General features: G+C 40.4%; 1 protein-coding gene across 4 annotated transcripts; it reads right to left on the reverse strand.

Moving 5' to 3' along the window:
- On the reverse strand, positions 1-15,755 carry LOC136424149 (WD repeat-containing protein 48-like). 4 transcript variants are annotated; one of them, XM_066412624.1, is made up of 19 exons: positions 15,666-15,755; positions 14,612-14,758; positions 13,595-13,673; positions 13,119-13,201; positions 12,212-12,341; positions 11,775-11,863; positions 11,548-11,649; positions 10,783-11,007; positions 10,022-10,178; positions 9,285-9,382; positions 6,980-7,087; positions 6,437-6,533; positions 5,947-6,036; positions 5,084-5,222; positions 4,306-4,408; positions 3,061-3,137; positions 2,248-2,418; positions 2,100-2,118; positions 1-1,586 (listed from the first exon to the last, which is right to left on the reverse strand). In XM_066412624.1, exons 1-19 carry the CDS (start codon positions 15,714-15,716, stop codon positions 1,494-1,496), a joined length of 2,058 nt encoding a protein of 685 aa, XP_066268721.1. In that variant the 5' UTR covers positions 15,717-15,755; the 3' UTR covers positions 1-1,493. The 4 variants fall into 4 exon arrangements, with proteins under 4 accessions (XP_066268721.1, XP_066268722.1, XP_066268720.1 ...); XM_066412625.1 differs by lacking the exon at positions 2,100-2,118 and having other exon boundaries at positions 2,229-2,418; positions 4,306-4,393; XM_066412623.1 differs by lacking the exon at positions 2,100-2,118 and having other exon boundaries at positions 2,229-2,418.
- Positions 15,756-16,450: the final 695 nt, after the last annotated feature.

Here is a 16,450-nt window from a genome sequence, read left to right on the forward strand (position 1 = left end):
TAAATGTTTATATATTTATTAATCTATTATTATAACTTTCATTAAATGTATAAAGAAAGGGTAAATCTACAATGTAGTTTGATATCCCATAAATCATCAACATTTCTTTTACACTTGACAAGGTCTTGCTAATAAGTTTTCTGCATGTTGAAATCATCTACATCGTCTTTCTATGTGCGTTGTTTATTTATCATATTTGCAAAACCCAATAATATACACATGGTGGGAATAAAAACAAACAAAAGCTTCTTGTATCCAGTTTCATATTTCTTACCATTATACACTAGATTTTATGGAGTATATTTCAACAAAAATACACCATGCAGAGCTTTATCTGTCAGACATACATGTACAAGAGGTTGTCTTCAGTATATCGTTATGTTTCTTCTTTTAAATTAGTTCTACTGGATATACATATTGTATCATTTACTTAGTTTGTATCTGTGTTGCACAAAAGTTATTATCAAAGACTTTGATGAAAACTACAAGAACTTAATGTTGTAAACTATATTTTTCCTTAGGCCACATCAATTTAATTTGGTTAGCAAAAATTTGCTAAGTCTGTAGATCAAAATGAAAATTGAACAAGAGGGGAAAATCCTATAGCATAAATTGGTACAAGCAGTTTCAGGGAGTTTTTAAAATAGCCAGATTCAGGTTTTCCTCCCAGCCCTCTGTTTTTTTCTTGAATCTTGCTTGATTTTCTAAGAACCAAGAAACCAAATTGGTATGGCCTTGTAACAATGATAAAAAGCATTAAGACTGTACAACACTTTGTATTAACTTCTGATAACTTGACTTGGTGTGTGACAACCTTTATATTCATTACAGAGTGACGACTTTCTTCTTTTTTTTACACTTCACTTTGATAAAGTTTCTTCCTTATAATACAAGAAGCTGAACAAGTAGACTATTCTTGTCTAACTTGTGATAGGCACAGCCATAGACAGAAAACTAGTTCTGAAAAGTTGTTACTGCTTCCCTCTGATTGGTCATCAATCTAACCAATCACAGAATGCTTGGTAAAATCTGATTGGATGTTGATCACATAACCTATTTTGTTACCAGTGCTTTGAATGTAGCCTTAGCATAAATTATTGGTCAACTCTTCTCTCTAAAGAATGCTAGATACTGACTTGAAGACAGAACTAGGAGCTAGGAAAAAAATGTTGTGTTCCTGATTACCCGACATGCCGACCCTAGCCTTTTTTGTGGTCAACCACTGGCGTCAGGGACATAAAATGTCTGATCTAAGTGATCAAAAAACGTAGAATTGTTTTCAAACATGTTGTCTTCATGTCCTCTCATTTATATTAACACCCTGCATAGTAGGTGAGGATAGAAACGGATCCTGTATTTGTCAGATCACTTTGGCTGATATCTGGAGGAAAAAAAAAATCGAAACAAAATCCCTACCTACTGACCCTAAGTTTTTCAGGACTGTAATCAGAAACACAACATTAGTTTCCCTAGCTCTAAGAAACTGAACTGTACTATTTGATTTGTCTGTAATGTAATGTGAGGTCTCCTCCGCTCTTCCAGATAAAGTGTTTTACAGTACGGAGGTCCATGTTGGGGTCCAAAACCTGAGAGGGAAAAAAGTAAGGAGTTACGATATCATCATGACAGTACTCTTTGTGCTATGATCTTGCTACTACAACTCCAATTCTTCCTCTCTTGACCAACTCTCTTTTTCCCCCTAAAAGTTTCATTTTCTCAATCTGTCCATCCTTTTTCATTAACATTCATCCATCCATCTATCCATCCACCTATAATAACTTCAAATGCATATTCTATCTTTCCTCCATCCTCTCTTCATTCTTTTCCCAGTCCCTAATTTCTTTGTGGTCTTCACTGGCCTTTCCTTCTTTTAAAATCTTCCTCATCCTCCTTCCCTTTTGTCTCCATCCTTCAAACTCCATTCAATTTCTGTATCTTTTCTCCTCACCCAGTGATGTGATGTTCTCCTCTTTCTATCTTTTGCCTTCCTTATTTCAAATCCAATCACTCATTCCTGCCTCTCTACCAAACTCAAACCAATCTTTCCTTTTTTCCCTATCAATTCCTTCCTTCCTTCCTTTTTCCCATCCCATCCCTACCTGGTCCTGACACAGCAGCTCTATTTTCTCCTCTGCGAGTATAGACATGTCCTCCATCCTTTTCCTGCGTTTGTTCGTTCGTTCATTCATTTACTCATTCATTCGTCTTTCCTTTCTTCCCGTCCTCACCTGATCCTGACACAATAGTTCTATTTTCTCCTCTGCGAGTGAAGAGATGTCCTCCTCCTTCTCCTGCTCTGGTTTCTCCCCTCCTGATGACGCAGTGTTCTGGGAGATGTTGTCTGCGCCGAGAACCTTCTCGTAAACGTGTTCCATCACTTTTCTAACCTGCAGCATGTCGCTGGCTGATAGTCTGTCCCTAGTGAAACACAAACATGTACAGATTAAACAACTTAAACAATTTGAAACTATTTGGCAACAAGAACCTCTTGTAACATGTCACTGGCCGATAGTCTGTTCCTATTCAGCAACAGGGAACAACAAAAAAATCGATGTTTTCCTTTTCATAATTAATCTGTGTGCTGATCTTGACTGTACATGTGCTCATACGAGCTCTGACCATTGAGAAAGCCACACACAAGGCTAAACTAGTCTGGGGGTGGCTCAAATACGTACGGTTACGGTATGGTGTACGGCTGACTTGAGGTTTTCCACTACTACTTGGCAATGCTTACTGATCATGAGTGTAACAACCTTTTTGGGGACATAAAAGGAAAGAAACAACAAACCAAATGGCACATTGTAGGTATTTGATATTGGAAAAAAAGTCTTGTCTCAATGTTAAAAAAAGGTAAAACAAGGTAATGAGATTTCTCATACTAAAATAGCAGCAGTGAGGCTGTATGGCAACGCTGCATTGTGTATATTGGGAATCACGGAAAAAACAGACACTCACAAGGCAGACAAGCCAAAACCAGTACATTTGGACCACACTCCCTTGAGGTGAAGAAAGTAAGCCATGTACATGTAAGATGTGTTTGTTTGTCTATTTGGTACCTACTTTTTGAGTGTCTTGGCTCCTGATGTGGAATGAGGCTGCAGATAAAACGGAATCTTCTGGAACTTGGGCATGTTTTTCTGGTGGGACAATAAAAACACAAGTTTATCAAAACAACAACAAACCTTCTCAACCTCCGTTACCACTTATCCACTAGGTCACATATATCTGCCATTCTGAAAAACATATCCAATGCAACGTCCCCCAGTATAATGCACTCATGTATATCTAAACTGTGCATACCTGGGGGGGGGGTGCTGCACTAGAGATCTCTCAACACACTGTTCTTCAGAGTGATGGATAAATGGTAATGGAGGTTAGATATAACTTTTGCATAATTCTCTTTTGTATAAAATAACTTGATGTGGCTGCAATTCTCAATATGCATCAATAGATAAGAAAAAAAACATCTACCATATTTCACTGAGTTAGCTCTATTTATTTAGAGCTTTGCATCAATAAACTTGATCCAATTTCTTGTAGTTAAGAGTGCCCTAAGTTAATAAGTTAGTAATAAGTTATTAGGTTGATATAAGTTAATAGGTTGACTACTGTAACCGTACTCACATATAGGACGAAGCTGATAACCCAGTCGGGTAGTTCGTAAGTTAATAATATGTCAATAGGTAGAAAACGCACATGTGCGGTGCTGTCGGTAGCCTATGCAGGTAGTTAATGGGTTAGTGATAAGTTAATAGGTGAATGACTCACATCTACAGCCAAGTTAATGATCAGTCAATTTGAAATTTATTGTCGGTAATAGCTGAAATAGTTAAAAATTTAGGTACGCAGAAAATTTTTGGGTGCACAACATAAAAAAGTAGAATGTCAGCAACACAGTCTCAAGCTTTAAAAATTGTGATGAACCCAAATTCCATAGCTAACTTCAAAATACACAACGAATGGTACAAAATTGGTTTTTAGTATCATTTCTGACATTAAATGTGAGCAATATACTAGTGTACAATAGTACATTCTGTGTACGAAACCCTACACAAAGATCTATATGCACCCGGCGAAAAATAAGACACATTGCTCCAAAAGTGCATATGCACGCTGCAATTCGACCCCTGCAATAGGTTGACAACTTACTAATCTACAGTGATGTCAATAACCCAGTTAGTTAATAAGTTAACGAGTCAATTAGCTTACAACTCACATCTACAGTGATATCGATAACTCAGGTATGTGTTGATAACTTAATGATAACTTAATGATAACTTAATAATAAGTTACTTGATAACTCACATCTACAGTGATATCGATGACCCAGGCGGGAACTGTATCGTTGAGAAGCATGCCCTCCGTTTCGGCGCCGGCGTCGCGACACAACAACCTAGAATTACAGCCACTGAGAGTGAGTGACCGAAACAGGAGATAAATGTGGTGTAGAAAAAATAAAAAGACAACAGAAGTCTCGCAAAAAAACATGCAAAAACTGTTTTCATGGAACAATGAAATGTGTAAATATTTGTTCTGTGAATCTTTTGGGTATGGTTACAATGTATTCAGCAGAGTTTGAAATGTCGATGTCCATCTGACAATTTTGAGAAAAAAAGTTCAAGAATTCACGTAAAATTATGGACAGCTAGTCTTAGTCAGCAATATTCCAAGGCAAAATGCCAGCCTCAGTTTTATGTTTCACAATTCATCCATCATACTTAACTTGAAATTGAAAAGTCTACTATACTATGCTACATGTAAATATAACCCAAAGTCAAGTTCTCGCTTGTTTACATAACTTCCTCAAAGTTCTGAGCTCTCCCACGGTTTGCAACTTGCCCTGTGCTGACAGCTTTTTAATTCACGGATGATTGAATTAATCAATTGTTGGGTCATTATATCCTTTGCTTATATCCTATCCTATATCTATTACAATAGGCAATATCATGTGAAATAATGCAGGCATTTGTTACAGAAGAGGATACAAATATTTTGAGTCCTGCAAATACTTAATTTTGAATTGAATGATCTTTATACAGTTACTGTAAAACTATAGTAACAGCAACAAATTTTTAAGTCTGACCTGAAAAGAGTTCTCCCTCCGACTTCGCTAAAGATGACAGGTGTATGACCGGGTACGCTGAAGTAACCGTTACCCTTGGTTACGCTCCCGCCTACCCGCACCGTCACGTCAGTGGCGTCCGCATTTCCATTCAGTGCAGCTGTGAGTAAAGTTTAAATCATAATTATATACTTATTACCTTTTATTACTAACACTTCAATAAAAAAAACATCACATTTATCCTCTCTAGATCTTTGAAAGTTGGTGCAACACCTAACTTTGTATTCAATTTGATAGTCTATACTTTTTGAGACTGTAAAAAGGTAAATAAAAGGTAAAGGTAGTCCAGGACCCATAGCCTATAGCAGGATATTGGAAGATGGAGCCCATCCCTCTCCTTCTATTACCTCCCCAACCGAAGTCAGGTACCCATTTTTACACCTGGATGGAGAGAGAAAAGTCATGCAAAAAGCCTCTCCTAAAGGCACAGCATCGGTGGCATGTCAGGGGATTCGAACCCAGGACCTCTGAGTAGTGGGCCGAACACCTTGCCCTTACGCCAACATGGCGACACTATTTTAGACTGTACATTACCGTTCCCGCTAGGCATACCTCAGTGCGTCTTTGGACACACTTTTTTTGGAAAAGACGCACTCAGTTGGGCTGAGTGCTTCCAAACAAAATTTTGAAGGGAGGCTAATTTCTGTCACCAGTGGAACTAGAATCTTAGAACAACCGCTTGCGTTTCTGGACGCTTGAAGATCCAAGCGGGAAAATTCCCCCGGACCCCCCTAAATTGCGACCGCCGAACACTTGCCAATGTTTTATTTTTGGTGGACGCACTCATGAACATGGGCTGGCGGGAACGCTGCAGTGTACCTTACCTGTATTGTTGGAGTGGTCCTCCTCCTCCAGGGTGTGAGTTTTGGGCCAGTGTTCCAACAAGGCCTGGAGTAGGAGGCCTCCAAAATTTACTGCAAGGAAAAAATCAAACAATTTAGAGATCAAGCAACACAAAACACAATAGCTAAATTCCTTCACAACTTGAGCTTCTGAATTTATTTCTGTGCTTCATTCTGAAGATGTTTTAGGTCTGACTTCCTCTGTGTTACATTTTACACCATGTGCTTGACTGAAAACATGAGCTATAGCAAACACACATGGCACTACAACTATACTAGTGACTTGAAAAGCAGGATGCTTCATCTCAGTTAAGGCTGACAGCTTTACCATTACCTTTTGGCTTCTGCTTTAACAATAGGGATTGTTCCATCATACGAGGCAGAAGGTTTGTCCATCTTATACGTATAACCACAGAAAGGGCCGTATTAGGCATACACAGGATCAGATAGTGTTACTGGTGTTTCCACCTACATTTCGGATCGGAGCCGTCGTTGCTCCCAAAGCCGACGTCCTTCGCCGAAACCCAGGCAGCGAAACAGTCGGACTCGTCCAGGTGGATACACAGCATCTGGGGAGGACATGGGATCATGATCAACACAAAAAGCTTCGACTTGTTTGAATTAATGGAAAACATAATGGGCATTGTAAAACAAAATTAACCCTTCGGGATCCCTAGTTTGGTAAAAGGTGAAGAACACACAGAGAATCAATCACTAAGCATGCTCAATGTTGCAGCACTAATATTGGTTTATATTATGGATTTCAATATTTTTTTTCTACATTTTGTTAAAAGAGCCCCCTAGCATGAGGCTTTAGAAGTGCAGAATTCTAGGCTCCTCACATACATGAATTAAAAGTGGCACAAACGTGTATAAAATTTTGCCACACCATTTGCTCTGTAAAACGATACCATACTTTGACAATAATGTAATCTGAAGTACAATGCGTCATAATGGCAGAGTACTATCTAGCATATCTCATTTAGAATACTCAACGCTTATAATAAGGACCTACCCCTGTCTTGAGATCCACAGAGAACCAGTTGGGGACGTAGACCATCTTAGATCTGGCCTTGATCTCCTCTTCCAGATCAGCTTTGCCCAGATCCTCAACCTTACATGCCTGGATCATAAACACAGATCACACACATCAAACACTCAACACTTAAACACCAGATCCTCAACCTTACATGCCTGGATCATAAACACAGATCACACAGATCAAACACTCAAGACTTAAACACCAGATCCTCAACCTTACATGCCTGGATCATAAACACAGATCACACAGATCAAACACTCAACACTTAAACCTCAGATCCTCAACCTTACATGCCTGGATCATAAACACAGATCACACAGATCAAACACTCAAGACTTAAACACCAGATTCTCGACCTTACATGCCTGGATCATAAACACAGATCACACAGATCAAACACTCAAGACTTAAACACCAGATCCTCAACCTTACATGCCTGGATCATAAACACAGATCACACAGATCAAACACTCAACACTTAAACTTCAGATCCTCAATCTTACATGCCTGGATCATAAACACAGATCACACAGATCAAACACTCAAGACTTAAACACCAGATTCTCGACCTTACATGCCTGGATCATAAACACAGATCACACAGATCAAACACTCAACACTTAAACATCAGATCCTCAACCTTACATGCCTGGATCATAAACACAGATCACACAGATCAAACACTCAAGACTTAAACTACAGATCCTCAACCTTACATGCCTGGATCATAAACACAGATCACACAGATCAAACACTCAAGACTTAAACTACAGATCCTCAACCTTACATGCCTGGATCATGAACACAGATCACACAGATCAAACACTCAAGACTTAAACTACAGATCCTCAACCTTACATGCCTGGATCATGAACACAGATCACACAGATCAAACACTCAAGACTGAAACACCAGATCCTCAACCTTACATGCCTGGATCATGAACACAGATCACACAGATCAAACACTCAACACTTAAACCTCAGATCCTCAACCTTACATGCCTGGATCATAAACACAGATCACACAGATCAAACACTCAAGACTGAAACACCAGATCCTCAACCTTACATGCCTGGATCATAAACACAGATCACACAGATCAAACACTCAACACTTAAACACCAGATCCTCAATCTTACATGCCTGGATCATAAACACAGATCACACAGATCAAACACTCAACACTTAAACTTCAGATCCTTAACCTTACATGCCTGGATCATAAACACAGATCACACAGATCAAACACTCAACACTTAAACACCAGATTCTCAACCTTACATGCCTGGATCATAAACACAGATCACACAGATCAAACACTCGACATTTAAACACCAGATCCTCAACCTTACATGCCTGGATCATAAACACAAATCACACAGATCAAACACTCAAGACTTAAACACCAGATCCTCAACCTTACATGCCTGGATCATAAACACAGATCACACAGATCAAACACTCAACATTTAAACACCAGATCCTCAACCTTACATGCCTGGATCATAAACACAGATCACACAGATCAAACACTTGACACTTAAACACCAGATCCTCAACCTTACATGCCTGGATCATAAACACAGATCACACAGATCAAACACTCAACACTTAAACCTCAGATCCTCAACCTTACATGCCTGGATCATAAACACAGATCACACAGATTTAACACTCAACACTTAAACTTCAGATCCTCAACATTACATGCCTGGATCATAAACACAGATCACACAGATCAAACACTCAACACTTAAAGTCAAGATCTTCAACCTTACATGCCTGGATCACAGAGGCAAGAGTCAGTGTTGTTATCATTTTGTAGTAAAATATCAAGACCGGAAATTCTGCTGTAGTACTATAACTAGTCACTAGGGGCCCAAGATCTGCATTGTAATCCTTTTGAGGTCTTACCATAACCTACCCACTTACCAAATATCAAGACAATCCACCCATTCTTAAGGTATAGTGGTCATGGACAGACCCGAAAACATAACCTTCAATATCACAAGATGAAATGGACAGCTTGTACAGACAAAAGCTGTCACAAAGAGTTTTAGAAACAGATCAAATGCTATACTAGTATCTGAATTGAGGCTTTAAAAATCTCTATCACATTGTTAGATAGCTTTAAACAATGCCTAGACTGTGAAGTGCAAAGGTCAAGGCGTGACAGCTTCTTTCATATAAAGTTATTAGTACATTTCTATAACTTGAAGGTGGCAGATGGGTACTTCAAGCCCGGCTACATGGTAATGTCCACTGACTGTCGTACCTTGAGCACATCCCAGAGCACCACATGTCCGTTGGTGTCCCTGGACAGGATGTGTCTCTTGTCATTTAGGATGTAATACTGGGTAATGCTGGGGCCACCTGGGGGAAAAATTAACATTTTTTTTACATGTCAAAAGTTTCCAAAGATTATATATAATATGGAGCTGGTGTGCAGTCATATCAACTGTAAAAACTGTACAGCTTTCATTGAGTGACAGGAGAAAAGGTATTCATTTATCTATTTACATTTTTATGAGCCTGTAAATATCCCTAATATTCTTAGCATTGATACTGTAACCAGGGGTTCATCTAAATCAGATAGGAGGGGCGCTGCACCCTCTTGTTTCAGCCCAGTGCCCCCTTGTCCAATTCAGATTTTAGCTAAATATCCAGCATACAGCCTTCACTCAGCAATCGATTCTCCCATAGACACATAGAATTCAATCCCTTGCCTGTGTGTACTCCCTCTGATTCAATTTTTCTAGAAAAACCCCTGCAGCTGTAACAGTAACTGTAACTGCACATAGTATGTACTTGTTCTGTTTAAGGTAGAAGACAAGGTGCAAACGGCCAAAATCAGGACCACATGTTCTCCATTTCGATTCAAACAGGTAAATAATTTCACATTGTACCTCAGGCCCTTGTCATCTAAGATAAACAGTTAAACAAAGTAAAATGGAACTTTTTCTTGTGAATATACAAATAAGCTAAGAGACAGAACATGTATAGCAAGCGTACCTTTGACTGTTCCCTCTGGCTGTGTATAGACAGGAACAGGGTTTTCGTTGTCGTAATCTCCGGACACTCTCGCGGGCTGGTTAGAGATCGGCCAGCAGTTGACGCTGGACTGGGTGGTCGCCGCCCAAATATGGGAGTTGTCTTGTGTCAGCAACAGCTGCGAGGGATAAACATTCAATGATGAATTTCACTAAAACTTTCATGAAAATACACTCATTGCTTCTTGAGTAATACTCTTCCTTCATGTATGTCTCCAACAACAATACACTCTAAGCTTCAAAACTAGTTGCCAGTAGGCCAAACCTACATGTATACCATTTCATCCTGAGCACAAGAGCTACCTGGCACTTGACCATTGCATGTTGAGCACAAAAGATTACAAAGTTCTGCTGCAGTACCACGATGTGCTAGTCATGGGCCCAAAATTGAACTATCCAATCAGTTAATACATGTTGCTCCTTGAGTTATGCTGCTCACAAACACACAAACACATTAATCTGAAAACATAACTTGCAATTGGCAAAGCTACCTTAACAATTCTCAATTAGATATATACTCGAGGAACTAGATTTATCTTTAAAACTTTTAGGTGTTTCTGACAGCATCCACTACCGCATTCACTAGTGTCACTGGTGTCGCAGTGTCACTAAAGAAAGGTAGTGGATGCTGTCAGAAACGTCTTATTGTGTCAAAAATCTATCCAGTTGCTTGAGTAACTGTGCTCTTCTTATCACCTGGATGTCTAACCTTCATCAACGCACCTTTACGATTGGTCCCTTCTCTTCGCACAGTAGAAATCTGTTCTCAGGGTTTCTCATGTCGACCTGGTACACTCTTCTGTCCCTCCCACCGGAATAGAACGTGCTGAACGCTTCGTTGGCCTGCAGGGCCCACACCCCGTCGTCATGGACACGGTAGGTTGCTATGCAACGCTGCTGCCCGATGGACCACAGCCGGATGGTGCCGTCAGAACTGCCGGATAAACACTGGACAAAAAAATGGTGTAAGAACTTGATACAAGGAAATGTTTGACCATCCTTATTTCTTTAAAATACAGTTAGAAGATTGGGACGATTGCTAACAGCACAAAAATGAAATATGCAAGTTCACTTTTATCCATAATGTAAAGGTTCGATGTTGTTGTACTAGGTGTCCAATGGTGTCATGTAATGCTTTTTCAAGTCAGCTTTATTTCTTCTTTGGTCACCGGTCAGAGAAGGGAGAAAATGCGTGAGCCTGTAATGTCCCGAAGAAATTTGCTAAATCCTCCTACACTTCTTGATAAGTGTGTTGGGTTCTTTAACAGTGTCTAGACCGAGGATGGTAGACCAAGAAAATCTTGGATGGAGTATGTCAAGAATGATATTAAGGTGTGTGGCATAACCAATTTGAACCCCCTGGACAGAGCTACTTGTAAACATGGTGTGCAGACTGGCCGACTGCTGCCCACCCACGTCGTGGATCCATGCAGCAGTATAATCAGATACTGGATACTACTACAGTTACATGTAAACTAAAAGTCCTACCTGCGTGCCGTCTCTGTTGACCAGTAAGGCCTTGACGTTGTCGGTGTGTCCCTTCAGCTTCATGAGTTTTGCACATGTCCGAGGATCCCACACTCTTAGCACCTGTAAAGATTAACATGTAATCATAAAGAAAATAAGCCATACATTTGACTTACTATTCAGCCTTTTTTTAGGCTTCCTTACAACATATCTGAAAAAGGTAGTCCGTTTATTGAAGAGTTTCTCACCTTCTCTGTAGACCCAGAAATGATGATAGTCCCGTAGTGGTTCATGGCCAGACTGTAGATGGAGTCTTTGTTTCCGGTCAGAGAAGAAGCTGTCGAAGGAAAAAAAAACCTGTCAAGTTTCACACAAAGATCACAACTGTACCTGTTACATACAAGTCAACCAAGTATGAAGACTGTACAGAGGATTGTAAAATTCTTCATCTTCTTCAAAGACATTTCTGATCAACGTGCAATCTTTCAAAGTCAACAGTCTGACACATGTATATTCAAAGACCATTACTTGCATACCTGTGACATCTTGACCAAAATTGACTTGTATGTTAATTTGCATACTTGTGACTGTGCTAATGTAGGCTGTCAGTGCAGTAAGAGTACTCAAAGAGTACTCTGCATACTTGTGATTGTGTTATTGGAGGCAGTAAGAATAATTTGCATACTTGTGACTGTGTTATTGGAGGCAGTTAGTGCAGTAAGAGTGTTGACATCCCATAAGAAGATCTGTCGGTCCAGCCCAGCGGAGGCCACCTGTTCCTTGTCCCTGGCATAGGCTAAGGCTTTTACATAGTCCTGCAGAAAAAAAGAAACATGAAATCAATATTAAGACAAGAAAAACAGTTTATTTTGGTGCACACATCTACAAGCTTTACAATCTGTCACTACTTCTTCTTCTTCTTTCTATTAAGGCAACTTCAGCTGCAGAATATTGAAGATACTTGAACATGAACTAAACCCTGGTGTAGGCTAAGGCTTTCACATAGTCCTGCATGGGAAGAAACATAAAAACTATAAGAAACTCAGAACTCTTAACATCCAGGGTAAACATCTTCAAGGTTTCTGTAACTAAAGGAGGTAAAAAGTAGTCTGAGCTTCATTGAAAATAAATTTGCCAGGCAGAATTGAATGGGCCACCTGTCTGAAAATTCAATAAAAAAAAGACACTAAGGTGGGAGGGCAACTTGTAAGGTGCTTAGGCACCTATTTTGCCCTCTTTCACATTCAAGAAATAAGGCCCTGTCTCAATGGTCATCTGATGTTCTTACATGTAAATGTACATCAAAGAAAATACTGGAGATATTCCATTAGCCACGTTTAGCAACCACTCTGGGTACTGCTTTCCTGTATAAGTTTGTTATATGTTTGTTAGTTTGAGGCCCCTTTGAGGCATGAATGTACAATGAAGGTCTTTCATTAATCTAATTTAGTCTCTTTAAATGAACATCAGATTGCATAATTAGTTATGATTCAAGTTTAGATCTGGTCCAAATGGTATGAGAGAACACTACAAAGTCTAAATAATTTCCCCATCTAAAAATCAATGACTGTCAGTCTGTCGTTCTTACATACCTTGTGCGTTCTGAGTGTGGACATACAAAACCCCTTGTGTGCATTCCACACCTTCACTGTCGTGTCTGACGAGGCTGAAATCACTGGGGGAAAAGCACAGACAACACAACAAGTGTTATACACAGCAGGATGTAGACCCGTACTTGTACATTGCAAGAATTATGTGTATATATATGGATGCGGGGGATAAACAGTTATTCATGCAAGACATACACTTTGCAAATCAAAAGAACAGAATTTCAAAACACTTGCAAACTAAGTACAGTAGCTATAAGAGCGTCCTATATGGCTTCAAATAACATCTGGGGAAAGATATGCGAACTGAAGGTTAGAATAGAAGTAATGGTTTTTCAATGCAACCAGCTTGTCACGTGCCTGCGAAGCTGATGTGTTCTGCTGAAGAGCAGTTATACCTGCTAAACAAGACATATTCGGATACAAACCTGGCTATATTCTTTTGTAAGACTGGTACTCACATGTGCGTCCATTACAGCACAGTACGATGTCGTTAACCCAGTCTGTGTGATGCTCCATGGATTGGATGTATGGATCATGCTGGAATAGAAAGATACTGTTCAAACTGACTGTCAAGTGACAGTACATGTAATAACTTGTGCAATAGAAAGTCTGGTAAATAATTGATAGGGAAACTACTGTAAGAGCCAACGTGTGAGTGTGTGGTGCTTGCTGCATACTTATCTTAATGTGAGTCTCGAGTGAGTGGTAGTAGTTGCCCGTATGTTATATCATTAATATTGGATTGATGACCTGTCCTGAGGTCTACATATAACTAATTGTTGGTTCAGATACGGATGATGGAGTGAGTAAGTGCATGCATGTACATGTAACTAATGTTTGTGTGCATGCATGCATGCATGTGTGTGCCCACGTGCATGCTTGCATGCGGTGCGTACATGTGTGCACGAGTATTACTTTGATGACAGGTTGTTGACGTTCCAGATGCGTATGATTGAGTCCCTACCAGGCGTGCATGCGTGTTAGTTAGTTACCTTGGATGACAGGTTGTTGACATTCCAAATGCGTATGATCAAGTCCCTGCCGGCTGTGTGCGTATGTGTGTGTGTGTGTGCATGCCTGACTGTGTGTGAGAGTTAATTGGATGACAGGTTGTTGACATTCCGAATGCGTATGATCAAGTCCCTGCCGGCTGTGCGCGTATGTGTGTGTGTGTGTGCCTGTCTGCCTGCCTGTGTGTGACTGTGAGACTGAGAGTTACTTGGATGACAGGTTGTTGACGTTCCAGATGCCTATGATGTCCCTCCTATCCGTGCGTGTGTGTGCATATGCATGCATGTGTATGTGTGTGTGTGTGTGTGTGTACATGTGTGTGAGTGCGTGCGCACATTTGTTAGTTACCTTGCTGGAGAGGTTGTTAATGTTGCAGATGTGAATGATGGAGTTCCTACTGGACATGTGTGTGTGTGTGTGTGTGTGTGCATGACTGCCTGTGTGCGTGAGTGCAGGACTGTTACCTTGCTGGATAAGTTGTTGATGTTCCAGATGCGGATGATGGAGTCCCTGCCGGAGGTGAACAGGCGCTTCTGTAGGAAGTCGACCTGCAGGGCGTTGACCCCAGATCTGTTGTACTTCTCCACTTCATCTCGGATTATGTACGATACCTGGGAATAGAGACAGCAGACTTCACCCTTTACCCATATTCAACAATTACGTCGCTGGAATGTAAGCAACAGCTTGCGTTTGAGGTCAAGTTTGCGCATCTAAAGTTAATATCTCGCATATAGGTTCATTTAGTTGTGTCCGAAGACATATCTTATGCAACGGCTGTTACTCCGATGCAACGTTGACCAAAGAGAACAAAAGGAATCGGCAGTTATAATAGTTATCTGAAAACGAGTATGTATTAAAACAAGGCAACCAGAGATGGCAGACTTCACCCCCTGGCCCATACTGCTTTGTGAATTTTCGTCATACCACTTGTTTGGTAAAACAATGTCAGACTTCACCCCATGGCCATTACCCATCTCTCTCTGGCTTGTCTTCGCTGACATACTGCAGCAGCAAATGCACACATATTTAGCAACGATGTAATACATGGGGATTGCAGAAACAAACATACAGGCAGACAGACACACACACATACAAACCCACATACACACACAGCGCACAGACAAACCAATAAATACATACCAGACCCCTCCCACTTTTATAGAAACAACATAATTTTCGATTCGCTACGGATTTGCCGCATTACGTATGGCAAATATCCAGACAATAGACTGCTCTGTACCATAAGAGGAAAGAGTAGGATGTGTTTTTACTTGTATGAGGGTTAAAATATCTGTAAACACGACGGACGATTCGTCATAAATAACACAACAGTTCGGAAACAAACGTTCGGAAACAAAAATTCGAAATGGCGCGAAAACAACAGACCAAAATATGGTCGAATTCTTCACACTTCCGAACAGACAAGCGTTCAGAAACGATATCTAACGATGCTGCGATCTTTTAATAATGCCCTGGAAGGAAAATATTTGCATAAAATTGATGATTTTAGCGAAATACCTGCACTTTCTTCTTGGCAGAAGCGCTCGTCTGCCGGTGGTGCACCGCCATCTTGGCACGAACTGGTGACGTCACGGCAATTTGTGCACAACCTGCGGACGGGGCGGGAAATTTGAAAATCCAAAGGGGGGAAACAGAATGGGTAGCTTCAAAGTTCTAAAATCTGTGTTCGTACAACCTATTATCGTGAACTACCATTAAGAATTGCAAACTACGCGTAGAGTATGGAGCATTGGATCAAACGTACCTTGATTAATTCCTTGTCAATGATTGGTCAAAATTTTGGGTATTGAATTATCGTAAAATCCCTGGCAATGATTGGTCGAAATTTATCGTACAGTCCCTAAGTCCAATACTCTCTGTTGGAAATTGCAGATATAACGTTTGATATTTTTTCACAAAGTAACACGTTCACACCGGGAAGGACATCTACTCTTTTTGATACCTAAAGTGTGGTGGGTTCTTTAAAGTACTTGGGGTGTGGCTCTCCTCAAACACGGCGGGACCTCTGGCTTTACCCCCCATCCGACGGAACGTCCCTAACCGAAGCAAGGAGGTTATTTTCACCTGAACCAGCTCGGGATTTGAACCCACAACCTTTTAATCCTAGGTCAACTCCTAATGCCACAAGGCCTCAATATCTGAACGACAACATCCTATTTCGTTTTCGACTCCAGGATCGTCCCCGAAAACCATTACATAGACTGAAACAACACGAGATGTCTTCCCCACTTAAGTAGTCAAGTGGTACATTCCACTATAAGACCCTACAAGCCTCGACCGGT

The sequence above is a fragment of the Branchiostoma lanceolatum genome, chromosome 18 (assembly GCF_035083965.1).
Source record: "Branchiostoma lanceolatum isolate klBraLanc5 chromosome 18, klBraLanc5.hap2, whole genome shotgun sequence".
Classification (NCBI taxonomy): Eukaryota; Metazoa; Chordata; class Leptocardii; order Amphioxiformes; family Branchiostomatidae; genus Branchiostoma; species Branchiostoma lanceolatum.